The 12,088-nt window shown below is 48.9% G+C and overlaps 1 protein-coding gene across 1 annotated transcript in view; it reads left to right on the top strand.

Annotated features, from left to right (window-relative positions):
- Window positions 1-7,514, top strand: part of PADI3 (peptidyl arginine deiminase, type III) — a 40,282-nt gene extending 32,768 nt beyond the window's left edge. The window contains exons 12-16 of the mRNA XM_006883692.1: window positions 1,453-1,597; window positions 1,710-1,812; window positions 3,623-3,702; window positions 4,812-4,937; window positions 7,281-7,514. Of these exons, the coding sequence (XP_006883754.1) occupies window positions 1,453-1,597; window positions 1,710-1,812; window positions 3,623-3,702; window positions 4,812-4,937; window positions 7,281-7,514 (688 nt within the window). The remainder of the gene's footprint in view (window positions 1-1,452; window positions 1,598-1,709; window positions 1,813-3,622; window positions 3,703-4,811; window positions 4,938-7,280) is intronic.
- The last annotated feature ends 4,574 nt before the right edge of the window (window positions 7,515-12,088 follow it).

Here is a 12,088-nt window from a genome sequence, read left to right as displayed (position 1 = left end):
TCTTACGCTCTCTGTGTGTCTTTCTTTACCTCTCTGTTCTGTGCTTTCTAACTGTCTCTTCTGTCTCTCTTGTCTCTCACTCTATTTCTCTCTGTGTGTTTTTTTGTGTGTGTGTGTGTGTGTGTGTGTGTGTGTGTGTGTGTGTGTGTGTGTGTGTGTGTTGGTTGTTGTTAAGTATTATTGAGTGGATTCAAAGTCATGTGCAGAACAGACCTGGGTTCCATGGAGTTTTCAAGGCTGTGAGGTGTATACGTGTATACACACACACACACACACACACACACACACACATTTTTATGTATCACTGTCAAGTTGGAACCAACTCTTAACTGACACTTCAGTGGGTTTTTAGAGGCTATAAATCACACAAGGATGACAGAAGAAGGATTGATGCCTTCAAGTTGTGGTGCTGGAGATGAGTTTTGAACACACCATGGACTGCCAAGAAAACAAATAGTTTCGTGTTGGAGAGGATGGAACAAAGTCTCTCCTTGGAGGCTAGGATTTTGAAGCTCTGCCTCACTTACTTTAGGCAAGTGGCCAAGAGATATCAGTCCTTGGAGAAGGACATCATGAGCGGAAGGGTGGACGGACAGCGTAGGAAAGGAAGACCCTAGATAAGATGGATTTATACAGTAACTGGGGCAATGGGGGTTGGTGTGTCTGAATTATAATTCCTCAGGACAGGGAAGGGTTCAGAGCTGCTGTACATAGGGTCGCTATACATCACAGGCAACTCAATGGCCCATAAAAACAATAACATACTATGACAGGTTTTGGAAGCAGGAGAGGCATCCACTTCCTAAATAACATGCCTCCAGAAACTCTAGGAACTTGATAAATGTCAGTAGTTGTAGAGGGTCTTCAGGCCTTTTGTTCATTGGGTCACTCTGAGTCATGCTCGACTCAAAGGCAATCAACAACAACAATATAAATAAATAAACAAATAACACATTTTTGTCCCCCGGAGCAGCTAATGGATTCGAACCACATCCGTTGGGTTGACAGTGCAACTCCTTACGGCGAATTAGTGGCTTAGTGGTAAGGAGTTGCATTGCCAACCCAAAAGCACACAGAGGGTAGGTTGTGGGTGAATTCCAACTCAGTGGTACACAACAACACATACATCCATATATATATATATGGTGCCCCTTTAGGCTGTGTGCTGGGCTGCTGCCCAAATCACCAGCAGTTTGAATCCACTTTGTGGAGAAAGATAGGTTGTCTCCTCCCATAAAGATTTCCAGCCACAGCACAACCCAGCGGAGGGGGTCGCTGTGAGCTAGAATCAAACCCATGGCTGTGAGGGTAGATAGATGGTGGTTATTTCTTTTTAATGCATGTTTTAGTAGGTTAAAAAAGGAAACATTACAAATGTCTTGAACTCTCGCATTCAGTTTGTGCTTAGACTTCTTAGTGAGGTGACCTCTTTTTGCATCCCGTGGACCCCAGGTCCAGCGGCCGGAGGGTCACCCAGGTGGTGCGGAACTTCCTCCACGCTCAGAAGGTGCAGCCTCCCGTGGAGCTCTTTGTGGACTGGCTGGCCGTGGGCCACGTGGATGAGTTTCTGAGCTTTGTCCCTGCCCCGGATGAGAAGGTAAAGACCTGGGTCACCTGCCCAGGGCAGCCTCGGGGCTTGACCGTGCCTGACTGAGCCCCAGCGCGCCAGTGAGCCGGGGGACTCAGCGCGGCCTCTTCTCTCCACACAGGGCTTCCGCCTGCTGCTGGCCAGCCCCAGCGCCTGCTTGAGGCTCTTCCAGGAAAAGCAGAAGTGGGGCCATGGCCGGGCCCTCTTGTTTGAAGGGGTTGTTGGTGAGTTAACAGTGCCCACCCTCATCACAGCTTTCGGGCCCCTCTACCTCCAGATAAGCCATGCCTTGGAAAAGGGAGGCAAACGGCCAAGCTAGGCTGTGGCTCCTATTGTGAGATCCACCCCCTAACTGCTGCCACCACAGCCCTGCTCTAACTGCACCCCCTTTCCCACCTATGTGACCTGCGGAACTGAGGTGGGGGAGGCCCAGGGTGGAGTGGTGGGGGATGGGCTTGGAGAGGGCGTGGACAACGCAGGTTGATTCCAAAGGCAAGTGATGGGGCCACCTTATGAGGAGGTGAGGGGGTGGGTAGGGGGGGTGTGCAGTAATCATGGCGGCCTTGGGCTGGTAGTGCCAGGCACACTCTGAGGGCATTGTAGTAGCTGTGAGCCTCTGGCCAACCTCTGATGGAGGATCCTAACACATTCCAGCAAAGAGGATGCAATACCCTGACGCACGACCAGGGCAGCCGCGGGGCGGGGTGCATGGATCAGGGACCTACAGTGTGCCTTAGGTGCATTATGCCACGTGATCTTCACAAGAGGCTGGGAGGAAGGCCCTGCTATCACCCCTTTCATTCTCCTGAAGAATGGGAAACACAGGCAGGGGAAGTTGCTGACCTAGAGAGAGACCTCATCTTCGCTAAAATAAATTTTCAATATTAAAAAGAAAAGAATGGATGGAGTCAAGAATCAACCCCAACTGTGACTACAAGTTGGGGGAGAAGATGCAAACCCTTAGGTGTGCAGACATGTTAGGGCAGCCCTCTCTCTTCTCTTGGTCTTGAACTAGAGTCCTTTGATGAGGCCTGAACTTCCTAGTTGTATAACTTGAGGCAATCAGTTTTACCTCTCCGAGCCTCGGTTTCCACAGCTGTTGTTGAGTCAGGCCCTGACTCCTGGTGACCTCGCGTGTAATAAACACAACACAGCACTGCCGGATCCCTGTGACTATCATGAGTTGTAGGATTTACATTCTCTGTTTCTCAGAAGTAGGTTTGAGAAGAAAGGGGGGAAAAGCCTTTCTCCCTAGTCTATGTCAGTCTGGAAGCTTATTTCATTTAGCATTGTAAGAGTCTGCAAGGACATGCTTGTGATGGGAATTGAACCCAGGTCTCCTGAATGGAAGGTGAGGATTCTAGTGCTGCCCACCACGGCCTTGGTCCTCGGTGGCAGAGCAGGAAAGCTAACATGCATCTTGTGAAATGAGAGGAGGCATTGGCTGTAGAGCTCTTAGTAGGAGCTTGTGCACAGTGAGTGTGTAGTAAGTAGCAGGAAAGAAGATTGTGTCACCTCCCCTTTCCTGTCCTGCCTCACCCCCATGGACATTCCATCAGGCAGGGAAGGCTGGACCTCTGAGGGGCTCCTTCACTGTGCATTCACTTCCGAGAGGGCCGGGGCAGGGCCTAGTGGTGCCCAACTCCCAGACTGGGAAGTCAGGGCTGGCACTGGTGAGCAGGCAGCAACAGATCCTGCTCCCTGCCCTAGCCAGAGGATTAGGACTCATCACCCAGTGCCCCGGGGTGCTTATAAATGTCTAATGAAAGGCAGCATCACCAGCAATGAACTCAAAGTCCTAAAGTTCACAAGATTGTGGCAATCTAACCTTCCCACTCCTCACGTACCCAGACTTGTACAGTGGTCAAGCCAAGCTGTGCTAGGCAATGTCCCCCAACATCCAGAAAAGACAGGGAGCTGCTGGTTCGGGCCAGGCAACTTTGAATTTGACCTCAGGCTGCGGGCTTCCCAGAGCAGATGACCCTCATTGTTGACTTTGCTCTACCCCCTTTTTAAACCCCTCCCCCCTCACAGGTGATAGGCGAGTCAAGACCATCTCCATCAACCAAGTTCTCTCTGATGAGAACCTCATCAACTATAACAAGTTTGTGCAGGTATAAACTCAGTGGGTCGTGGGACATAGGATGGACATAGCTGGGGACAGGACAGGGGACAGAAGTCTGAGTCACATAGGTTTTTAAAAGCTCAGGCTAATTCAGGCCCAGACTGGGGGAGTCATGTGCACATGAGAAGGACAGGCGTTCCAGGCAGAGGGAACAGCCTAAACAATGGCCTGGAGGCTGGAGTGAAGCATATGGGCCAGGCGTGTTTGAGGACAAGCCAGGAGGCTGAATGGGGTGAGGGAGGCCAAGACGTGTGACAAGTTGAGGACCATTGCCAGGGCCTGACCATGACTCTGAGTGAGACTCCAGGCCATTGGAGGATTTCAAAGAGAGACTTGCTCTAACTTATAATTGAAAACTTTCTCTCTGCTTTCTGTGTTGAGAATATATCATTGGAAGGGGATGGTGACAATAAGCCTTAGCAGGAAAACAGAGGGCACCTCTAGTTGGGCAAATGAAAAAGCATTTATAGAAGGTTTGTCTTTGGACACATTATGTCTGATATGCCTATTAAACTAAAGATGAAAAAAGAGGGCCATCATGTTTACAAGGCTAGAATTCAGGGAAGAGATGGGGCTGGGGCTATGCATTGGGAGTGCTTAGACAGAAGATCTTTTAAGCCATTCAGCATCTCTGGTGATGCAATCCATAATGAGTTGTGCTGCTAACCCAAAGGCCATACCTGGCTGGTGGTTCAAATCCAAGGGAGAAAGATGAACTACGCCTCCTTGTGATGATCTCCAGCCGTGGAAGTCCAATGGAGGGTCAGCTGTGCGGTGGTTCCAACTCTGTCGCAAGAGTTTTGAGTTAAGCCGTTTGACTAAATGAGGCCTGTAAAGAGTGAGGGATCTAGAGATAAGGGTCAACATGGAGCCTGCACCGCTGTCATGTTATCCAAACCCTGAGGGGTGGGCCTGGGGATAGGGCACAGAACAGAGGCAGTTTCATAAAAGGCACAAAGAGAAGATTTGCTTGGACGATTCATTCACTGACACACTAGAACATCCCCTTCTCCTTGACCAGAGTTGAGCTGTCGATCCCCTGGACCCACTTTGCAGGGTGCCCCCCAACTCTGCTTTACCCCAATCTTCCCCATCCAGAGCTGCATTGACTGGAACCGCGAGGTGCTGAAGCGGGAGCTGGGCCTGGTTGACCGTGACATCATCGACATCCCCCAGCTCTTCAAGATGCAGAGGAGGAAGGCAGCGGCCTTCTTCCCGGACTTGGTGAGGCGCGGCAGGGGAGGTGCCCTCTGGTGCTGCCCCACCCAGGACTTACTAGCAGGCTCCATCCCTACTCTCAGAGGGCCGGGATGTTTGGACTCAGGCAGGTCTGTCAGGAATTGTGGCAGCAGCTGAGGTGGTGGAGAGAGTCTGGACACTGCGAATACTCACAAATCATGAGCTTGATCGAGAGGTCAGTAGGGACCTTTCTCTTTTCCTGGGGCACTTCTGTTATCTGAGAAGTGAAGAAACGGCTGCCTGAGGTCATTGTAGAAAGTGCACGTGAACTGGGAACTCTGATGCCACGACTCATAGCAAGTCTGTGAACAGTACACCTGAACATTATCTGCCTTCTGAATGGCAGCTGGTGGTCTATGCAGCACTTATTCAGGGTGACCTGAGGGGGGTACAAGGAGTTCTGGTGGCAGAGTGTGTGATGCGTTACACTCCTGACTGAAGGCTTGATGGCTCCAATCCACCAGCCACTCTACAGGGAGAAAGATAGACAGTGCGTCCCTGCAAAGATATCTGAGCAGCCCAGAAATCTACTGGAGGGGCTTTATGAGCCAGGATCAACTCTCTCACAATGGATTGGGGTTCAGTGGGTAATTCAAACTCTCAGCATGATGGGTTGGCTATAACAATGGCCTCAAGTTTATCAGAAATGGTGTGGATGGTGCCGGACAGGGCAAGGTTCGGCTCTGTTCAGAGTCACTCTGAGTCTGATCACACCTAACACCAACAATTACACAGAGATGATTAAGACTCGTCCCTTCTCTCGAGGGGCTCCCTGCCTCATTTGGTAAGGGAAAACTCGTCACCTCAATGAGGAGCTGTAGCCAGTGATATATTTGGTATGATAAAGCAGGGCTATTACCTTATCAGGAATGTGAGCGGGAATTTGCTTGTATTTAAGAATCTGTAGCAATCAGCTCACTGTAGTTGTTTTTGTTGTCACGGATTGCCTTCGAGTCAAGCATGACTCATAGCGACCCTATGAACAAAAGGCCTGACCTGCTTCCAAAAATCCGTTCACTACAGGTTAGGAAATAAATACAAGGAATTACCCTTGCTTGGCATACTAGTTTCTCTCTTCCTCATCAGGGATTGTCCTTTGCAAAGAGGCTCTGACTCTGCAGGAAGCTGCTATGGGGTTGGAAGAGAGACAGATGCTATCTGTAGTTAGAAGCAGAATCTTTGATGTGGTGGGAAAATGTGAAATTGTCCACTACAGATTAGTAAGGAACCACAAGCAAACCTGGGTCATTGGGTAATTCATCGCTGTGAAGGGAAAATTCAGAGGCAGGACAAAGCACTTCTCCGGTGTGAAGTAGAGATCCTGGAGATCCGAGGAGGCTTCAGGGAAGAGGTGTCCTTTCCTGGAGCAGGTATCTGAAGTGCCTGTCCGCCAGTGGGCGCCACCACAGGTCTCGCGTCAGCTGGTGTGGGTGGGGTTGGAAATGCTGCCGCCTATCTTTCTGGCACCAGGTGACCCAGTGCTCCTCTGAGGGCCACTTCAAGTCCTTCTCTACATCACTTCCATCCTCCAGCCTCACAGGGAGCCCATCCACACCCTCATTGCTTCACCCCTCTCTTCTCCTTCCTCTTTGTGGTCAACTTTTGGTTCCCCTTCGTTTCCTCAATTGCAACAAAGCTCCTTATCTTTTCTCTCCCTTCCTTCGTGTTTGAGACAGCCCTGCAGTTATGTCTGTTCCTAGGAACTGGGCATGGGTTTTCAGAACAGGGGCCACTCAGACTTGATTAGCTAGAGAAGGAGATGCAAGGATGCCATGAAATTCAAGGGCAGGAATGCCTGTCCGTCTGTCTTTCTGTCTCTCTCTCTTCAACTCCATTGCTTCGTTGTTCCTGAAGAAGAATCTGAGTATGGCCACCCATTATAGAGACAGGCACCAGTAGAGTCTGACTGTACTTTCCCACAAGGTCAACTACACGTACCCAGTAGAGAAAATCTTATTGGCCCACCATGGTTCCCGATCCCACCAGATATAGCCTAGATATTTGGTTTCGGTAGCACAAATACAAGAGTTGCTGCCACCCACTAATAAGAAGAGCACTTACCAGAGAAATGAGTTGTAGTTTTCTTAATATTTTTTTATTTGTTTACAAAGTTTCTATACTTTGACTTCTATGAATGCTCCCAAAGGCATTCACAGTGGCTAAAACGATCTTACTGGCCCACATTCTCTCCCCATTCAATGTGAAAGAGTGAGTAGCTTTTTTTCAAGGCTGCCCTCAAAAAAGTTCAGCTCCAGGTCCTGCTGGAGAGAATGGGGTGTTGACAGTGGGAGCCTGATGATGAAGCACTACTTTCCCTCCCTACTGCAGGTGAACATGCTGGTGCTGGGCAAGTACCTGGGCATCCCCAAGCCCTTCGGACCCATCATCAACGGCCGCTGCTGCCTGGAGGAGAAGGTGCGGTCCCTGCTGGAGCCGCTGGGCCTGCACTGCACCTTCATCGATGACTTCACCCCGTACCACATGCTGCACGGCGAGGTGCACTGTGGCACCAATGTGCGCCGGCAGCCCTTCTCCTTCAAGTGGTGGAACATGGTGCTCTGAGCCCGGCCCTCCCGCATCCTCTCCCCCTGGGGTGGGGCATTGGTCCAGCTGATGGAGACTGAGACAGGCCCCTGAACCAAAGCGTCAAGAGACTCCACGGTTCCAGATGGAATGCCAAGGATGACCCATCGTTCTTTCTGAGTTCTCTCCTCTAGAACTTTTTGTACCTCGCCTGCAGCTCATTTGGTTCACAGACTTGAGTTCTCTTGGCCTCCCAACAACAAAGACCTAATTTCTTGTGGCCTCATGTGTAGATCAGCATGATCCATGAGGACTTCCCAGATTTTCCTTTCTTCATCTCCAGCTCCTCCATTTGGGGACAGACCCACTCTGGGGTCCAGGAATATTTATGCATCTAATCCTCCATCCTCTGTTTGGATTCCTTCCTGCTCTGCAGGGGATGAGCCCAAAGCTACACCATTCGACACAGGACAGAGGAGACTCTTCCCAAAGCCTCAGCCCTGGGGAAGAGCTGGGGGCCTTCTTTCATCACAGTGTGATCTTTCCCCTCCCAAGCTCCTGATCAGATAGTGGAATCAATACCACACCCAGAACCCAGCCTCCACACAGTAGGTGCTTCTCAAATGTGTGTTGAAGGAGTGCTGGATGCCTCATCATTTGACATTCTGAACTGCAATTTCTTGGAGATGAAGATGGGGAAGACTATGGACTCAAGTGTGAAAAATGACCACCATGTCTCAGGATGACTTTGGTGAACCTGCCTTCTGGAGAAAGATGCTTCACTAGCCCTGGGACCTGTCTCTGCATGAGGAGATCCTGGCAGAATTGGCTGAGACCAAAGGTGAACTGTTCAGCTCCTGCTGTGCCACAGGAGAAGTGGAGGTGAAGGGGCCACATCCACTGACTCGGTTCAGCTCTGCGACCACGAATCTGTCCGGGTGCAGCGAGGGTGGGGATGGGGAGGCGGTTGGTTCTCTCCAGATGTGTGTCATCTTGTGTATTCTCTGGGGCCAGCAGTGTTTCCATCACTGGCTAATAAATCAACAGAAACAAATGTCCGGGGGTCTAATTCTGACCCTTCTTGGAGTTCACACAAGACAGCAAGGAGAGGAGGGCTCCCTGCAGTTGAAACATTGCTGGCGAGCCCCCTGGGAATTCTGGGTCAAAAGGTCAACTGCACACACTCGGTTTGCATGAAGGTTTGCTCTGTTTTGACCACAAGATGAGTTAGAGCTTCCAAGGACAGTTGTGCTGATCAAAGCAAGCCTGGGGGGGAAATGCCAGGCTGCCAAGCCCAAATCAGCTGGGCAGGGCCAGGGGTTACACTGTGGGTGTGGCATTGGAGGAAGCCAGAGACTGTGGGGCAAGTGGAAACCTGCTACAGACCCGTAGCCTCATCCTCCGTTTCCCCCACTGAGACCACAAGCGCCCCATAAAAGTCCTGCAGAGCCTCACCCTGAACACCTGGAAATCACTCTGTTAGCCAGCCTCACCTCATCTGCTTTTTCCTCCTGTGGTGCAGACACAGAAACATGCCCAATCTGGTTTATGGAGCTGGAGGCGATGTGTAACTTCCTCGGTGACCCCTCCTTGCTCGGCTTTCTTGGATTCTCTGGAAATGAGTCTTGATGCTTCTAACATATCTACATCTTTTTTTTTTTCCTAATTGGTATTTCAAAAATTGTGGTGTATTAAAAACTAAAGCCAAATCCATTCTTGTTGAATCAGCTTCAACTCATGGAGACCTTGTAAGACAGAGTAGAATGACTTCACAGAGTTTTCTATAAAATCTGCAGAAGCAGACTGCATATCCTTCTCCCTGGAGCAGCTGGTGGGTTCCAACCACTGACCTTTGGTTAGCAGCTGAACACTTCAGCACCGAGTCATCAGAGCCCCTATATTTAAGAGGGAGATAGAGGGAGAGGGCGAGCTCTGGTGGCCTTGTGGTAAGAAGCTGCACTGCAATCTCAAAGGCACAGAGAGGGAAATGGGCAGTATCCTCATGGGCATTTTACACACACACACACACACGCACACAAATATATATGTTGTTGTCTTGTGCCACTGAGCCACTGAGTTGATGAACAGTATCTCTGAGCCTTGCTCTATCCTGAGCCAACCGCACAATCTCTGACACACCAAACCCCATTGCCACAGTTACTGTATGTCAATCCATCTCCTCCAGGGTCTTCCTCTTCTACCCTGACCCTCTACCCTTCCAAGTATGATGTCCTTCTCCAAGAATTGCCCCTCGTTATGACATACCCAAAGTATGTGAGACAGAATCCCAAAATCCTTGCCTCCAAGGAGCAAACTGATTTCACCCTCTCCAGGAAAGACCTGTTTGTTCTCTTGGCAGTCCATGGGATGTTCAGTACTCTTCTCCAGCACTACAACTCAAAGACATATTTTTTTCTTCTGTCATCTTTATTCATTGCCCAACTCTCAGACACATAGCAAGCAAATGAGAAAACCATGGATCAGGTGCACCTTAGTCTCCAGACTGTCATTGTTGCTCTTTAGCATTCTGGAGAGTCATTTGACAGCCTGTTTTCCCAACGCAACTTGTCTTTTCATTTCCTGTTGGTGCCAAGAATATTGATTATGGACCCAGGAAAGATAAAATCATTCATCTCAAACCTTTCTCCATTTGTCACAATACTGCCTATTTCCCCAATGGTGAAATCTTTGTTTTCTTAATGTTGAGATGCAATCCATATTGAAGGCTGCAGTCTTTGACCTTCTGCAGCAAATGCATCAAGTCCTCCTCAGTTTCAGTGAGCAAAGTTGTGTCACCTGCATAATTCAGGTTGTTGATGAGTCTTTATAGATAGATATAAACATTAGTGCCTAGGAAGCACTCGTAGCCCAGTGGGAAGAAGTTGTGCTGTCAAGCCTAAGGCACGTGGTTCAAATCCACCAGTTGCTGTGAAGGAGCAAGATGGTCAGTCTCCTTCTGCACAGCTCACTGCCTCTCAAAGCCCATGGAAGGGCCGGCTAAGAATCAGTTCCAACTTCTTGGTTCACAACAACAGCAAAGGTTAATCTCTGGGTCAGTTCTACTCTGCAAATCAAAGGGTCATCATGAACTAAATCAATCCAATAGCAACGAGTTTGTTGTGTGTGTGTGTAGTAGTGTGTGTCTATATACTTGACTCAATGGCACCTAACAACATGTGTATATACATATACATATATACATACAGAGAGAATGCACACATATATATATATATGTGTGTGTGTGTGTGTGTGTGTGTGTATATAGATATGTCTATATTTATGTGTTGTTGTTATGTGCCAAGTCACTTGTGACTCAAAGCAACTCTATGAACAAGAGCTCTGAACCCTGCTTTATCCTAAGCCAACCTGATTGTCTCTGACACACCTATCCCCATTACTCCAGTAACTGAGTCAATCCATCTCATTGAGGGTCTTCCTCTCTTGTGTTATCCCTCCACCCTTCTAAGCATGATGTCCCTCTCCAAGGACTGGTCCCTCCTTGCAATTTGTCCAAAGTAGGTGAGATGAAGCTTTAGAATCCTTGCCTCCAAAGGAGCAGGCTGGATGAACGTGTTTGTTCTCCCAGCAATCCACAGTATATTCAGCACACTTCTCCAGCACTACAGCTCAAAGGCATCAATTTTCCTTCTATCATCCCTGTTTTACGTGTGTGTGTGTGTAAACATTTGTCATTTCAACATTTTTACATGTACAATTAAGTGACATTAATGATGTTCATCATATTGAACAACCATCACTAGATTACACAACAATTACTAGAGTGATTTCAAATTTTTCTTTCACTCCAAACGGAAGCTTGGTGTCCCCAAAAGCAAGGGCTCCCCTTTCATCATCCTTCTCTCCTGTCTCTGGTTGTTTTGTACCATCAAGTAGATTCTGACTCATTGTGACCCTGGATGACAGTGGAACTGCCCCGTGGGGCTTCCTAGGTTGTTAGCTTTACTGGAGCAGATAGACCAGCATTTCCTCCTGAGGTACATACATCTGGGTGGATTCAAGCTCTCAATCTTTTGGGTTGCGAGTGAGCACTTTAACTATTGTGCCACCGGAGTTCCTTCCTTCCTCTGATAACATCTTACAAACTCTAGTCACCACACATTTGCCTGTACCTATAACAGATGTTTCATATAAATGGGCCTAAACAATAGTTGTTCCCTTGTGATGAGCTTATTTACCTCAGCATAATGTTTATAAAGATTTTTACAAAATAAGCTGACCCTTCAAGGAAAGTGGAGACAAGTGAGGATCCTCAGAACATATGTGGGGTAGAGATGTGGCTCCCGAGAAGGCAAGTTCCCTAAACTTGGAGACCTGAGCTGGAATTCCAATCTCTCTAGTCCTCAGATGCCTCGGGCTGGCCACAGGCCCAGGTGGACCCAACCTGGGGACAGAAGGCTATGGAAACTTCTCCCCTCTCTTGTTTGCCTTCTTTGTTTCAGGTTGTTGTGAGACTTTGGGTAGTCTCAGAACCTACCCACAAGCAGTGGGGGGGGAAAGCTTTCATCAAATCAACCCCAACACCTGGAGACCACACACAATGTGTCCAAGAAGAACTGTGCTCCATGGAGTTTCACAAGCTGATTTTCCAGAAG

This window comes from Elephantulus edwardii, unplaced genomic scaffold, assembly GCF_000299155.1.
Source record: "Elephantulus edwardii isolate Elephantulus edwardi_28Jun2011 unplaced genomic scaffold, EleEdw1.0 scaffold00028, whole genome shotgun sequence".
NCBI lineage: Eukaryota > Metazoa > Chordata > Mammalia > Macroscelidea > Macroscelididae > Elephantulus > Elephantulus edwardii.
Note: the sequence above shows the minus strand (reverse complement) of the source record. Positions and strands in the feature narration are given on the sequence as shown.